General features: G+C 35.5%; 1 protein-coding gene across 22 annotated transcripts in view; it reads left to right on the top strand.

Moving 5' to 3' along the window:
* Positions 1-15,046, top strand: part of IKZF2 (IKAROS family zinc finger 2) — a 143,631-nt gene extending 128,585 nt beyond the window's left edge. For 19 of the 22 annotated variants that reach the window (XM_039844691.1, XM_039844683.1, XM_039844695.1 and 16 more), the window contains 2 exons: positions 7,709-7,852; positions 13,252-15,046. In XM_039844691.1, the coding sequence (XP_039700625.1) occupies positions 7,709-7,852; positions 13,252-13,976 (869 nt within the window). In that variant the 3' untranslated portion in view covers positions 13,977-15,046. The remainder of the gene's footprint in view (positions 1-7,708; positions 7,853-13,251) is intronic. The other 3 variants (XM_039844705.1, XM_039844703.1, XM_039844699.1) reach the window with 2 other exon arrangements.
* Positions 15,047-17,083: the final 2,037 nt, after the last annotated feature.

Genomic DNA, 17,083 nt, shown 5'->3' with positions numbered 1-17,083 from the left:
TCTTAAGTATTTGAAATGAGTTGAGCTTTGGGACACTTCGCAAACAAGCTATATTGAGTTTTTGTGATACTCTCTAATTATTTCTCATAACGTGTTTGAATTGACAGTAATGGCAGCCAACCCGAATAAACCAAAAGAAGGTACTATTTACTCTTCTCTTTCATTGGTTGCACCAAAAAGTTAGAGATGGTTCTCATAAGTCTATAGGTTTCCTAAATGATTTAATTGGTTATTGGTGTATTTTCATTTCTTTTAGGTAAATGATCAGTGATATAATTGGAAATTTCTCCAAACTGTCATGTGATTTATCTTGGAAATTACGGATTTTGCTTTCTACAAGTGTGGAGAACCATCTAGACCAAAATAGGCATCTCTTCCCTTCACAAAAGTCAAAACCCAAGCAAAACATCCTTTCTCCACAATACCCAGTAGCAGATAGGAAGGCAGTCTCTAAGGTTTATCTGTCACCAATCCTCTAGGATTGAAAAATTAATGTTAGCAAATCAGTCTTCAAAAGGAAAGCAATTAATAATTTCAATGCTTTAGATTTGAAGTCATCTGTCTTGTCCTATTATATTTTTATGCTGGTAGATTTTATTATTCATAGAAGCTCGTACAAAAATCTTAACTTATTGGTGCATTTATATCTTTCCTATAAAAAAGACTTGGCCAATATTTAATAATAGAATTGAGGAATGCCAAAGGCACTTTTAAAATATACTTATTTAGTGATTTATAGACAGCTCAAAGATTATTTCTGGGGTTGTTGTTTGTTTTATATAGTGCATACTGTGGAACTGTGTTTATTGGACAGCTAGTGAGTATATGTTGTTGAGAAATTTTTTTAAATATTAAAATACTTTGTCATCCTAAATAATTAAAACATTTCTTTCTATTGAGGATATTTTATATAATATAAAGAAACAGATTTATTTCTGTTTATCATTGTGCATCCATTTCCTTTTATATTATTATCATTATTAACTAAAATTTTTTAAAACATGTTTTAAGTCTTAGTAAATTTGATATTACAAGATTGCATTATCTGCTTATGAGGGCAGCATAGGTTCCAGAGCATAGAGGTTAAAACGATGAGGCTAGCAGTCCAACAAACCTGGTCCGGCTATTTGATGTCTGTCTGAGTGTGTTACTCATAGGCTTGGTATGAGAATGAAATGTATTAGATGTGCAGTAAACACCCACTAAATACTTCTTTTTACTAGTACATTTCTAGGCATTAAATATTAAGAAATAGTAAATGTTCCAGCCCCCTTAAAGTTACGTTACTTACCAGCATTAATTTAGGCATTCAAGATTTCATTTGCCTATTAGCACACTATTTCTGTTGAAATTGTTGGTTTTAGAGGTGGCTTGAGGCAGGGTAGCTAATAGAGGCTTGGGGCCATGCCAGAGTTTTCCAAAGACACCTTATGGCACTGCTACTTTTTCCATATAATGTTCTTTTACTGCAGTTTTGACATTTGACTGGATTATTAATTCTATGAATTCAGTTTTCCATTCACAGTTATTTGTGAAACTCTATGTTGCATACAGATCTGAGTAAGTTATTCTAAAAGACTTTATATTATGGGGAGATAAGGTATATATAAATAATTATAGTCAACATTTAACTATCTCTTGGTGGCAGATTAACCAGTTATAGAATAAGTGCTGATAATTTAAACAGGTATATTTTGGGGGAAAAAAGATTCCCAAACAACTGCAGCCTCAGCATGAACCCCATTTCCCAGGTTGCTTAGGGCTTGACAGGCAGAGGCTCTCATGGGTGGCTCTGAAACCGAAGTAGAAGATGGAGAATGAGGACAGTGGGAGATGCGCTCAGGCGTTGGAGGGAAGAGGGGGCAAAGCCAAGGAGGAGTGGGGGAGGGGGAGGTTCTGCTATCAGGTATAGACCCAAATATTTGTTCTTCAATATTGAACAGTTTTAACCACCTAAGTTTATTTTAATGCCATTTAATTCTGTACTTTTTCTAGGCATATTGTAATAATAATTTAAGATTATCATTAATCTCCTTTTCTCTTTGTTAACATACTTAGAGAGGAACTGACTGTATGAGATAGGAATTGATAAATGCCATAAGAGAGAAAAATATGCTTAAAATGCTGCCAGAGCTCACCGTTAACCTTGTCTCATGTACATAGCTTGGTGTGTATCTCCTTTTAAACAGAGCCACACTGGAATCATTTTTATCCCCTTCCCTCTCTTACTATCCTGCTACATCTTTATCTCTTTTTTTTTTTTTTTCCTCTTGTGGTAGGTCTAGGGTTGCCATCATTGTGGTTGCCATTAGTTCCTTGAAACTAATTAGTATTCTTTTATTTTCATATCTGACATCGTGCTATTTCCTAGCCTCTCTTTCCCAAACATGCTCTTCCCCACATTGGCTCTTCTAGTAAGAAAGTGTCTGAAATCAAAGTGGCATTCTTTCACTATCTTCCGGAAGCATTCATCGAGGGTTTGCTATGTGGCAAGTTGTATGGGACATTCTGGGGATATAAAGATAAATGGACACAATTCCTTACACTTATAGTCTGGTAGGAAATACCTACTTAAAAAGTAAAATGAAATTAGGTAAATGCTCTAATGAAGGCATATAAATGCTTTTCCAGGTGCACAGATGCCAGACCTGACCTAACTCTGTCTCGAGAAGTCAAGGAAAGCTTCTTATGTACAGCGTTTGATCTGTGTATGAGGATGAGAAAAATTGCATAGATCAGACAGATTCACAGAGAATGTACATTTCACAGGCATTTTCACAAGCTAAGAATTGGAGGTATAAAAGAATATTAACAGGTTCCTGAAAGTTGAACCTAGTTGGAATTAAAGGAGTGGTAGGAAATGAGACTGAAGTAGTAGGTTGTGATGCCAAGATAGAGCCTTTTATGCTAATCCAATGTTTGAATTTCACTGGGGTAATCGAATTTGCATCTTCTAAAGAAAACTGTCACCAATGTAGAATATAGGATAGATGCCTGGCTGGTATAGTAGGAGAGGCTGGAAGTGAGAATGCCAAGGAAAAGATGAACATGTAATAGCAGGAGAAGAGACTAGGGTGAAACACTGAAGATGTATTTAGCAGGTAGAATAAAAAGTTCTTCAGTTTGATGGAAAGGGAAAAATAATGACTTGTAGTTTTGGAAATAAAAATAATTAATTGGGTTTTATGGAGGATTATCTTATTTGAAAGTTATTTTATGCCCATTGTTCAAGTCTTTTCAGCTTGAAGAAAAGGCTTTAAAAATCAAAGTATATAATTAACTTTTCCCTCTTGCCCGAAGACAAAAATGAAAGTGTGAACCAGAAAGAGAACTACCTTTAAAGAAAGAATATATATGCTTAGGTTTATGGTTTGAATTGTTTGGTAAATTCTTTATTGCAAGTATGGAGGCATAATTGGTAACCTATACACTTTCTAGTAAGCTTCTTCAACCTATTTCCATTCGGTGACATTTCCTTCGTTAAGTCATTTAGTAATCATCCACTGAATATTATATTTGTCTCACATCATAAAAGGTACTAAAGATATAAAGTCAAATAAAATGCAGTCTCTACCCTAAGGTCATTTACCAATTTTTGGAAGAAACTTACCATTAAACCAACAGTTAGAATACTGTGTAATATGCATTATGGGGGCACAGAGGATAGATATCTAAATCACACTGGATGTCCAAGAGGAATTTCTAGGGAGAGATATTTGAATGGAGTTTTGAAAGGCAAGATAGCCCATTAAATAAGTGGAAAAGAGTGTTTCATGTAGAGAGAACAGCATGTATGAAGAAACAAAAGTCTAAAAGAGCATGGTGGGTTAAGAACCTACAAGCAGCTATGTATAATTAGAGCCCAGTTTGTAAGAGCAAGAAAAATTGGAAGGTTATAAGGCTAGAGATACAGGCTGTGAACAAGGCATCAACGGCCTGTTGTGCTAAGCGAAGAATTGGTAATTATTCTAAAAAGCATTATTACATTAACATTTTATTGTTAGAAACATGGGAGATAGATCAGAAGGGTCAAGAAAGAGGCAAGTAGAGCATCGCAACAATCTGCTGATTGGTTGAGTTGGCTTAGTAGCCTGCAATATGCAGAAAAGTTAAGTAATTTGGAGCAACTACAGATGTAGAATCTAAGACACTTGGGACCTTCATGTATGTATATAATAAGGTAAGGTGGTTGGGAGGAGAGACAGGAGACTGGGTGAAAGGAAGAAGTAGGGGATTTGCAGAAGTTACCTAGCATGGATGACCTGGTAGAGAATAGTGACATTCACTGATGGAAATTAGGAAAATAGGAGAAAGTTTGGAGAGGGAAATGGAGATTTCAGTTTTTGTATACATTGTCTTATAGGTACCTATAAGTGAGAGATAGCTAAGTAAAACTGAGAAGAGCTATATATAGCTTAAGCTCTCAAGAGAAATATGGGTGGGAAATAAAGATGTGGGAGCCATCATTATTAGGTAGTAGCCTGAAGTAATAGGTTTTATAAGGTTTTATGGGTAAGTATAGAGTGAGACATCTAGAAGGCCAAGAATACACCAAGAAAAAAGCCATGAAGATGAGTAAGAGCAGAAGGCTTGAAAATGGAAAGAGTGATTTCACAGAAGCCAAAGCAAGTATCAGCGTTGTCCAATGTTCTCAAACTAAGACAACTGAAAAGTTTCTTTTAGATTCAGCAACATGGAGAAAATTTGTGACAATATAGAAGACGTCTGTTGTTTTTGCTTGCCATGGTGGGACTGTCAGTCTATGTGCCCTGCCCTCTTCTGGCAAGGGGATGGACATATGACTTCATTTAGGCCCCTCAGACTGTGTCTACTTAGAATTTGATGTTTGAGTGGATTGTTCAGTACAATAGCTCTAAGTTGGGAACACTTTTAAGGCTCTGTCTTTATGATTTATCAATGTGATGAGATAATGAAATAATGCAAGTATAGATCTGTTTTTATCCTGGTTATAATTTCAAAAATAAAGTCAAGGAAGATATCTGGTTATGATGTTTTCTCTAACAAGTTAGCATATTGGTATTTTTTTAGCCTACAGGAATGTCTCACTATGTGATTAATGTATTATTGAGTTAAGTAGGGAACTTGTTTTGTGTTTCAGGCAATATATATCCAGAAACATTTTTTTGATGAGTTACACCCAGATCTATGAAAGCAAAAATTCAGATTAGTTATGTAATCGAGAAAATGTATCAGATATTTTCCCAGTGGCAGACTAAAAATATGTCAAACTTGTTTATAAAAAAGTCAACATTCGAATTATGTCTACAAAGAATACTATATTATAGTGGTCAGAAGCTCAGCCTCTGGAGCCAGACCATCAACTCATATATTCCTTGCTAACTGGATGTAAACTCTGAGGAAATTACTTAACATATCTGAGTCTTTGTTTCTCCATCTGTAAAATGGAGATGGTAATTGTACCTACCTCAGCGTTGGTACAATTAAGCATTAAATGAATTATTAAATGCAAAGCCTTAACACAGTACTTAACACATAATATACGTCAGCTGTTATTGTTGTTGTTATTGTCAATATGATAGCAAAAAGGTCGGTATTTGATATGTAAAAGACTTGTAAAGTGGAATTTAGACCAGAGCTCTGCCGAAGTCATTGTTTTCAGTTCACATGAGCTTCATTGAACTTGGGACAAATCATCTGAATTGAGGTGGATGTGGTGTGGGACAGTTCCCACACCCAGGTTTCGTTTTGAGTGTTAAATGTGTGCAAATATGAAAATTCAAGGTGAGACTTAGAGCAAAACTGCCAAGTTTTAGACTACTCATTTCAAAACTAATTAGTATATTCAATTTTGGGGCAAACCCTGTTAACGAGTTTTACTGTTTTTTAGCAAAATTTAGAACAACAAACTTTTCTTTCTGTCCTTCCTTCATTTTGGATCCTGGTCCATGGCTTATTTTCATCTTTGGTCTTTAGTTATTTGGTCTATATTTTTTTAAATAGTGTAGTAAATGCTTACGAATCCACCACCAAAAACAAAAGTTAAGATTTTGACAATAATCTGTAGCTAATTACATGGTTCCCCATCACATCACCGCTGACATTTCATCTGCCTGTCCTTCCTTATTTGAATTCTATGGTTGTACTTTCTTTGCTTTTCTGTTTAAGTTTTTTTTTCTTTTGTAATTTTAGTTGTTTCTAAGAGACAACACAATGTTTTACATAATATATGGGGACTTACTTTTTCCACTTGATAATCATTAATTATCTCAGCATAGAAAATGAGCTAAGTGTTTCCCTGTTTCTGAATCTCATCTTGGTTTTTTTTTTTTTTTTTTTTTACAAATTCACATCTAATAATTGCAGAGCTCTTGCCATTCATAATCAGAGCCTCTATAAAAAAAGATTGAAGATTAAATTTTTCTATTCCATCTACTACACGATATTAGGTTAACCCAAAACTTAGATTGAATGTCAATCTCTTTAAACATGTCTAATTTAGGAAAACATTTTTTTAATGCTATTTTTCATTTTTTCAAATTTTTTTCAAATTTGTGTTGCTTATTAAATAGGTCACTTGAATTGTATACTAGATTTTCTTAACTTGTATCTGAGTGTCCGCCCTTATAAATGAGAATGCCTTGTGTTTCACACAGTGGAACTATTCTTTACGAATTGAAAGGAGCAAAATAAATCATTTTACACTGCATGCTGAACCAGTAAAGATACCCTAAGATGTGAAAACTCTAGGTTTCCAAACAGTACTGGCACAGGTACAACTGGAGAAAGCAGCAAAAATAAAAAAGTGATAAGTTGTGGTCTTTCCTGTGAACATTGATTTTAATCACTTGATCTTTATCTGTTTCAGATATTACACTGTTAAACATTCTTTGATAGTATTTTTATTTAAAAACAACTTTTATAAGTCCTTTGTCTGAACTATGAATATCAATATCTAACATCAGTATCTATGAGCTAGTACATTAGCCCATAGCAACTTAGACAAATGGGATGAGGAAGGAGCAGTTGGAGAGGTTAGGTCAAATGAATTAGAGCAGTTTAGTGAGCAGATATGCCAATTTGGAAATATATTATTTTATCCTTCTATAGGCCTCTTTTAAAAAATAAATTACAATCATAAAGCTACCACAGTTTACTATGCATAGACACATTCAGAACTGGATCTCCTTCGTGAAGGCTGCTTTGTGCAGGTATTTAGCGACTGCCAATAGGGCTGCCAGCTCACTGAGCTCATCAAATAGAAAATCTGCTACAAGAAAATACATGGGTGAAAAAAAGCTGGTTAAATATTGTGCTGTTATTCTGTGTCTGTCGAAGTATTCCTCCAAAACAAGTGACTTAAATTGTTTTGCAAAAATAAACTCCAAAAGCCTTGAGAATAGTGCAATCTTAAAGTAGTATTGATTTTAATCAATGTTAAAAACACTTTCAGAGGAATAAGATGAGAAAAAGGATGAACATGTTTGCCACCAATAGTGGCAACAGTTTATGTCATTGATCTGAGAGAGACTCAGACAAAAACAAATCCTCTGTGTGTGTGAGTAAAATTACAGTGTACTTTAACGCTAGAGGTTATATTTCTGCTTGCTTTTATTCAAGCATACTAGCTTATGTCTGTTTAACACATATTGAGGTGGAAAATCCAGCTTTGTATCTTTAAAATGTTGAAGAAATTATCAGATTGCATTTTTTGTATGGTTTTATATAGTACCTCCTATAGAAGATTGTAAGGAACAAGAGCCTATTATGGACAACAATATTTCTCTGGTGCCTTTTGAGAGACCTGCTGTCATAGAGAAGTTCACGGGGAATATGGGAAAACGTAAAAGCTCCACTCCACAAAAGTTTGTGGGTAAGCATTCCAGATGCTTTTATTTCTTTGAAAGGTGATTTTAATGGGCAAAGACATTTTCCCATGTATTAGGAATATATATGGTGTAAATCAGCTCATGGAATAAATGCCAATCTCTTTTCTGCATTATTCTTTCCTACTTTATGCCACTCCACGTGTAACACGCACACACACACACACACACACACCCTTAGGTATATGAGCCTAAGAAGGAGAAATAAAGGGAAGACTAAGTAGTAAATTGGTATTTCACAATGGTATATAAAGTGAAATAGCGTGTAAAAATAAAATGTTTATTTACTTAAAAAAAAAATACTTAAGAGAAATAGTGTAGCCTGTTAGCCAGTTTTGTGATGTTTTTAAATTTGCAACACTAGGTTTTTAAATTGTTTTCTTTACATGATATTCACATTTTCAGTATTTGATCTAGGATGAAGAGAATGTTTTTAACATTCGGCATGAGAAAATTAATGCAGCATCCTATCAGTATGTTTCATATTTGGATCTGTATTTCATATTTTGATCTTTGTTTTCATCCAGCCTATGATTTTGAACTGAAAAGATTAAATATGATATATTAGAGTTTTCTTTTTTCATTTCCAAGCCCTTAGATATTCTTTGATACACTCAGAGTTGGCATCATTCTTCATACTGTAAGTCATAAAGTATTTCTGAGGATACAAAAAACATCTAATTTTTAAAAAGACTGTATGAATAGCAATAGAGATTCAATATAAAGAATTGCCATTAATTTTATATGCAATACATGTATTCTTATAGAAATTAGAAGAAAAAATATTCAAATAGTCTTACATTCCCGTGTCAAAGAGCATTATGGAACATCTAATGTGAGTTGAGTGGTGATGGGGAGAAAATATTTTCTTTCATCATTTCAGGGAGGAAAAGGTAATTAAATTCTATTTAAATTCCAATAAACACTTAGAGAAGGTTTCCTTTCCATCTAAAAGTGAAGAACTAACAGATCACAAAAATGTCACTTTAAGAGAAGCTGGAGAGATTGACAGAGCTCATTGAAAGAAGGATCCCAGATTGTACTAGGTCAGTTTAAAGCTCCTGAGAAGAATATATTAACAGGCCTGCCATAGGCCCTAGGTAACCTTTCTGTCTCTTTCTTTTTATAAGTAACTTTTTAAAATGCCAGTTCATCTGTTTTTAAAATTGATTCATTTGATGGATGCCCATTAAATGTGTCTATCTCAACTAGACACTAGTGTAGTTGGGAAAATATGAAATTCATTACTATTCTTTCTTCTGAATTTATTTTTAAAAATGTCAGTTTTCATGTTTTTTATGACTTAGGGCTATGTTCTCTCAATTTGATTTGATTGCATTTCTTAGAAAAGAGGGATTTTTTAAATTTATATTTTGATTTTAAAATAATGACATTAAATCTTTATTAGGAATTTGATGTTGTTTTTTTTTAATTTGGATTTTGTCCTAGTAGTAATAGCTAACGATCACACAGTTAACTTTTTGCTGTTTGAAACGAAAATTTCATCACTTAACATAAATTCCTTTTTTCCATGTCCCTGCTAAATACTGTTCTTTGACCTTGTCAAGCCATCCAGGCCACTGATCCCTGAGCTTTCTGTGTATATATTTGTCTTCTCTGCTCTTTTCTGATCCAGCATAGATTCATGGTTCATCACTTTTTCTACCTACCCTCTTGCCAATATTCTTGACTCTCCTGCCTTGTCCTTCTCTCACCTTCTCCTGGTGAAACCCCACTCTCTAGTGAAGCTGACTGAGCCTCTCTTCCATATTTACTCAGCTGCTAGTGCTTTTGGAGAAAATCCCACAACCTTACAAACTGGTGTCATTATAAATGAATAACTGATCTCAAATACCAGTCGTCCCATCCATACTACATAGTAGTCCTCCTTTAATCCATCCAACCTATCTCTGCTCTCCGCAAACGTGGTATCTTACTCCTTGATTATGTTATATCTAGATTTACAGAGAATAAAATCAGTTGAAATGATTTCAGTATAATATAACTAATTCTATAGGATTATATGCATCCACCTGAATACTTTCTGCTTTTCTCCTTGTTTCAGTGAAAGAGTATCCCTCTTTCTGATTAAGGTTAATTCCTCTTCTTATGCTCTGGAATTCTCCTATCCCAGCCCCCCAAATACCTTACACTAATTTTCCTCTTCTTCATTTATCTTTCAACCTCACCTCTCTATTGGCATTTTTATTTAAGCATTTAATGTGATAAACTCTCATGATATAAAATAAACAAACAAATAACCCTTCCCTCAGACCCAGTCTCCTTCCAGCTACTACCTACTTTCTCTTCTTCAAAGATGGGAGTTGTTAAAAGAGTTCTCTATGCTCGTTTTCCATAATTTCTTTCTATTCATTTCCCAGTGAGTGCAACCTAGCTTTTTCCTCCTATGCTCCACTGAAATTATTCTCATTGAGTTCACCACTAGCTTCCATGGTGCCAAATCTAGTGGACCCCAACTCATAGGGAGCATTTACCACTATTAATTCCTTTTGAAATATTCTCTTTCCTCGGTTTCTGACATTGACCTGTCTTGCATTTCTTCCAGCTTCTTTGACTGCTCTTTCTCAGTCTCCTTTATGGATTTACCCCTAAGAGCTATGCAAATGGAGACAAAGTACTAATGAGGCCTCCAATCATATGCCTAAATATTTTAACATAAATCAAGTTGAAAAACTATTACGTGCTACCTTTCTGACTTAAAAGACTAAGTTCAAATGAATATTGAATTATCAGATTTCTTGGAGTGCCACATCAGACCCTGGCATCATGAGCAGAACCACACCCTGGCCTGGAGCCAGGCCTGTCTCTTAGACATACTCTTGGTTATGTCCAATACCGAAAGGAGCCACAGGCACACACGTGTAGACACCTCAGTTCTTTTCACACTGTACCCACACATAGCATGTGAAGAGTAGTGTGTTGGCCATTCCTCAAGCCTAAACGTATGCATACCAATAGCACAGTTGGTATTCAGGAAGGTGGACTCTGCGAAGAGGACTGTGCCAACCCTGGGTGCAAGCTCGAGCCATTTTGTCAAGAAATTCTGGGGTCCTGGGGTGATCTAGGGAATGAGCTCCAGATAGGCACATTCCCTTGGCCCTACACATTCCTCGTTCCATGAGGAGCAAGGCCCGGGGCTCTCTAAACATGGAGCCCAGTATAGGAATCCCACTTGCACTGTTCCATGGGCAGGCATAGAAACCTTGATGTTCTTTCAATTTCTATTGTTGACCTTTTCTTCTTCACACTTTACCTATTTGTGGGTAATATCTATTCCCATAGCTTCAGAAGTTACTTTCTATCAACTGGTGACTTTCATCTCTAGCCCAGATATCTTTCCTGAGTTTGGGACTATACCTCAGTAACCACTGTACATGATTGTTATTCATAGTTTTCTTCTACTGAATTCATCATCTTTTCTATCTCATTGCCATCCACTAAGTTTCTCAGGCCAAAAACCCAGGTTTCATGCTTACGTTCTTTCTCTTTCTCATTGTCTATGTGTAGATAATCACCAAGCCCTAACAACTATATTTTATAAGTTTCTCTCCATTCCATCCAATTTTCTCCACTTCCACCACCACTATACTAGTTCAAGCCACCGTGACCTCTATAGCAACAACTTTCTAAACCATCTTGCTAAATAAATATCTAGTCAAGTCACTTCCCTGTGTAATCTTTTCAATATTTATTGCTCTCAGAATAAAATTCAATTTCCTTAGCTGTTGGATGAGCCCTAAATTATGTGACTCCATCTTTCTAATCTACTTTCATACTCAGCCATATTGAAGTATAAGTAATTCCTTGAAAGAGTCATGCCCTGTTACCACCCCTACATTCCTTTACTTGGCTAATATTTGCCATCACATTCATATTGCTGATGCCACTTCTTTCAGGAAGTCTTCTTTTACTCCCCTAGTTTGAGATATGTATTCTTCTTATTTGACCCCATAGCACATATCACACTGTATTATAAAGGATCCCTAAATTACTATCACTCCCTCTAAACTGTAAACTCTTTGAGAGTATAGATTAGGTTTGTATAGCTTAATTTTTAAACTTTTGACATGGCAATGTCTTAAACTAGGTACCATGAGATAATTTCTCATTTTTTTCCTTCCATTTTCATTGCTCTGATCATTACCCTGATCTCACTTTGGGGATCTTTCTTCAAAGCTGAGGTAATACTAGCTACTTCAAAGTGTTTTTCCAGAATGCAGTTCTGTGGATCAGTATTTCCTATCAACGTTACAAGTTAGGCATTCATCTACAACAACACAGAAATGTTTATAAGAAGCCCATGTATATTTTTAAGAAGCATTTTTCTATAAGATTTACCCATCAGAGTAACTAGGTAATTAGTAGGAGACCACATCGTTTTAGTGGCAGAAATCTAAAAAGAAAATATTATGTCCATAGATGGTGATATTTGAAGGAGAAAACTTAAAATTACTTATTCTATGCACAAAACTCTTTTATAGTTAATGTTTAGATATTATATTGAAGTAAAATACTGAAGTAAAATTAAATTTGTTGAAGTAAATATTAAAGACAAAAGTACAAAGATCCTTCAGTCAAGAAAACTGACAATGGGTGTACATACTAGAACCATTTTACACATGTCTGAATAAGGAAGGGGTGATGTAAGAATGAAAAATTATCCCTTTCAATAAACAAAACAAAAAACATATTTTCCAAGTATATAAGTACTTTTGGAAGTAACTCCTATTTTTAAATAGCTGCAAATGTCATTCACTTTATCAGACAGTACAACTTTTAATAGTATTGAAGTAGTGACTTCTTTGAACTCTCCAGAATGACATATGTTGGTTCTGTAATTGACTTTTTTTTTTAGTATGGTAGCTAAATCAACCAAATTAACCCTACACAACAGTGAAGTGATAGATGTTATAACCAGATCACTCTTGCTTTATGATCTTTGTGGCTTGGTCACTGATGTTTAAATATGCAAAAACAAGCATAGTCCCTGAATTTTTTTCATCTGATATTTTTTCTTTCTCATATTGTTGCTGAAATCTAGACAAGTGGAAATTTTAATAGCAAATGAAAATAAGATAACACACTCCATCATATCTTTCAGGCTGGATGCATTTTCATGATGGCATTAGAACAAGTCTAAATGGCTTGTGAAATTTTTATTACTAATCCTCTTTGCAAGTGTAGGGTGTTTGTGAGCCTCAGCAGAATTAAAGAGCCCAAATACTTGATCTAAAGAGTAAGATATACCATCTTATGCAAAATGGATTTCATTAGCTTTGTACTTTTATATTTTTAGTCTAACCACTAATTTTGTTGTATCCTTTTCTTTTTTCTATTTTCCTTTTCTTCCCCTCTCTGTTTTCAGGGGAAAAGCTCATGCGATTCAGCTACCCAGACATTCACTTTGATATGAACTTACCATATGAAAAGGAGGTTGAGCTGATGCAGCCTCATATGATGGACCAAGCCATCAACAATGCAATCACCTACCTTGGAGCTGAGGCCCTTCACCCTCTGATGCAACACCCGCCAAGCACAATCGCTGAGGTGGCCCCAGTTATAAGCTCAGCTTATTCTCAGGTCTATCATCCAAATAGGATAGAAAGACCTATTAGCAGGGAAACGTCTGATAGTCATGAAAACAACATGGATGGCCCTATCTCTCTCATCAGACCAAAGAGTCGACCCCAGGAAAGAGAGGCCTCTCCCAGCAATAGCTGCCTGGATTCTACTGACTCAGAAAGCAGCCATGATGACCACCAGTCCTACCAAGGAAACCCTGCCTTAAATCCCAAGAGGAAACAAAGCCCAGCTTATATGAAGGAGGATGTCAAGGCTTTGGATACCACCAAGGCTCCTAAAGGCTCTCTGAAGGACATCTACAAAGTCTTCAATGGGGAAGGAGAACAGATTAGGGCCTTCAAGTGTGAGCACTGCCGAGTCCTTTTCCTAGACCATGTCATGTACACCATTCACATGGGTTGCCATGGCTACCGGGACCCACTGGAATGCAACATCTGTGGCTACAGAAGCCAGGACCGTTACGAGTTTTCATCACACATCGTTCGAGGGGAGCACACATTCCACTAGGCCTTTTCATTCCAAAGGGGACCCCTATGAAGTAACAAACTGCACATGAAGAAATACTGCACTTACAATCCCACCTTCCCTAAGATGTTGACATACTTTTTTTTTTAATATTATTACTGTCATTAATTCTTATTTTGTGGACACAGTGTCTTTGCTCTGCCTAATTCAGTAAGGAAGAAATAGAAAAGAGAAGGGACAGGGGATATTGTTTCTTGATAACTTGGCTTGTTTATTTTGTGGGAATTTTAAGAGCAGTTCATTTCTACCATGCATGGATATAAGGCATATCATGCTTTGAAAAAAAATCACTTGATTCATGTAGATTCACCTAAGAGATTCTAATTTGCCACTGATGTCAGGATTATGTTTGAAGGCAGGAAAATTCACAGTTTTCTGGGTAAGACTTTTGCAGTTTAAAACAGTATGAGTTACTTAACACTTCAAAGAACAATGTTTCAAAATTAAACCTTTCCTCCCCCCCGCCGCCCCTCTAGAAATCATGGAACACAAACACATTGTTATTTTCAGTGATGACTCCTTGGATGGGTTGTTGTTGTGGGTTCTATGTTTACTTCCCCTATGGAATTTATAACATAGTATGTTATACACTGTACCAGATAGCAAAACTTTTAAACTACAGGTAGTTAAGGACACTTAACAATACAGCTGAGGTCCTATGATCTTATTTTTCTAAACTTAGGCACTGTTTTTCCATAATCTTGATGACTGGCATTGTATAGACACCCTGGCAGCCTTACTTATAACACCTTCAATGAATAGTATTTTCATCTAATTTTCAGAATAACATATGGTCTAAGAGTGGCTTAGAAGCAGTCAGTAGTTTCCAGAAGGGACCTCTACTTTTCATTAATTTGGGAAGTTTTCTTTTAATGTTGTAATGTGATGGCCACATAGTATACGTGTTTGTTTCTAGAAGTATGCTTATGATTGTCACTTTATCAGCATTTAAGCAGTGTTAACCAGTCAGCAGAAAAACATAATTAGGCTAACAGTAGGGGGGAAAAAAATCCCACTCAGAAATCTCTTTCCTGGCATTTCTCGTTTTTTTTTTTTTTCCCCAAGCTGTGACCACCCAGTGTTCTGTCCTTAGTCCATTCATCTTTTACTCAAAATTTTACTATAGGCTATTTCTTTCAAAATCTCCTTGGAGCAATTGCTAATTTGATCTGAATGTGGTGACTTGAACTTCTTAAGGTTATGGAAGTAGGGCTATTTTTTATAGTATTTCTTCAATGATTACATTTACCACTTTCGGTTCAAGGAAAGGAAACTTCTTTGTTACCTATACGTTGGACTATAGAGAAAACAAAAAATGAAGCTTATTTTTAACCTTCTTGGAATATAGAATGCAACTGAACCCCAAGCAAAAGCTACTATGTCCTGCACATTTGTCTGTCTTAAAAACATTCAACTATTTCTAAGTCCTTGTCAGAAATGAATTTGAATCCCTTGGTACAGAATTTCTCTTCTTGTAATCCATTCATGTTACCTTATTTCATGTGCAGATTTTAATTTAATTTATATAGGTGAAGTTCTACAGCATTAGAGGGGAGGAACAGAAATTGATTCAAGTCATTTTGGGGAATGTGGCTTGGAGGCAGAACTCGCTGCTCGTTTTTAGGGAAAGCAGCCCTGACTGCGACTGGATTATCTGATAACCATTTATGAACACTGAAATGTAACTGATAGCTACTCTAAAAAAAAATAATAATTAGATAGGATGCTGAAACTATGTTTCTTAATATAGAATGATGTGAGAAATATCAAGATTAAAGAACTATGGACACATAAGCAAATCTGGCTGTAATACTGCTCTTCACTCATTTTTTAGTTTACTTTCTATTTAAGCAACTTCTAAGCACCAACAGCCAGAGCTAGCAAAAAATGGTTATAATTCAACTCTCTTTTACTAGCCCCTGTCATAATTATTTTTGGAGTAATGTCCGAACTGTGTCTTTAAATCTACGAGAATGCACCAAAACAGAGATGTGACATGTTTTAAATAGAATATAAACTGTCATTTTTTTTCTGCATGTTTTGGTACATTAGTACTATATGAACATACAACTTATGAAAGGTAAAGCATGTCTTTGAGACTCCCTCACCCCACCTACCCTAACCACTCATAGATAATTGGAATTTTATTTTATTTTTTTCATTTTGGTGGTAGGTAAATAATTTAAGGTCAGTGATTTTGTGTATTACTGCAATTTAAGGAAACATTTGGATGGCCGTCAGTATGTTCATAACTTTGGCTGTGTATGAATTTCTGCTGGCATTTTCTATGAATTTTCTTTCTGCCCGCCCCCCCTTCCCCTCCCTGCCCCCACACACTTTTTGCGTGTGTATGAACAATCATGTACCTACCTGCCCTGGAATGAAACTGAATTTAGATGGACCTAAAGAGTTGTATAGTACCATGAAGACAGTACTTATGAATCTCTTTTTCTGATTTAATCTTTTGGAGAAATTATTTTATTGAAGGAACTTAGTATTTGTGAGTGTATATTTGGTACAAGTATATACTTGTACTTTCTTAGCCTCATGATATGAGGAACAGAAAGAGGTAAAGATGGCTCAGGGTGCGGCAGGGACAAATGAGGACAAGGTCAATTCAAATGTGTAGGTTAGGAAGAATTTTCGTGAACACAGTACTTTCTGGGAAAATTTGGATGGCTTATAAATAAGCTGGTAGCACCTAAAAATAAGTATGAGGGTCAGACACCAAATAAATCAAGTTTTATATAACAGTTACATGCCTAAATTTATTGAGGTGAGATTTCACAATACAGAGTATTTGAGGTACATGGAAATGGGTTACCCTCTGTATTTTCCAATTTGGCAAAAATCCAGAAATTCATCACATTACTTTGCCCTAATTTTGCCCAGATTTTATCTCTAGCTCTTGTTGGAGAAGTGTGTAGCCTCTCTCTAATAGCGGTCAGTCACTTAAAAAGCCATTCTAACCTGACATTTTAATCAGTGAAAGTGACCAATAAGCAGATGGGAAGAAATGTTGAGTTGTTGAAACATTCCGTTGAGAATTTTCTGGAGGGACGAAATGGAAGACTGAGAGACTAGGATTT

This window comes from Pteropus medius, unplaced genomic scaffold (assembly GCF_902729225.1).
Source record: "Pteropus medius unplaced genomic scaffold, Ma_sr-lr_union100, whole genome shotgun sequence".
NCBI lineage: Eukaryota > Metazoa > Chordata > Mammalia > Chiroptera > Pteropodidae > Pteropus > Pteropus medius.
The sequence above is the reverse complement of the archived record's forward strand: the minus strand, read 5'-3'. Positions and strand labels throughout refer to the sequence as shown.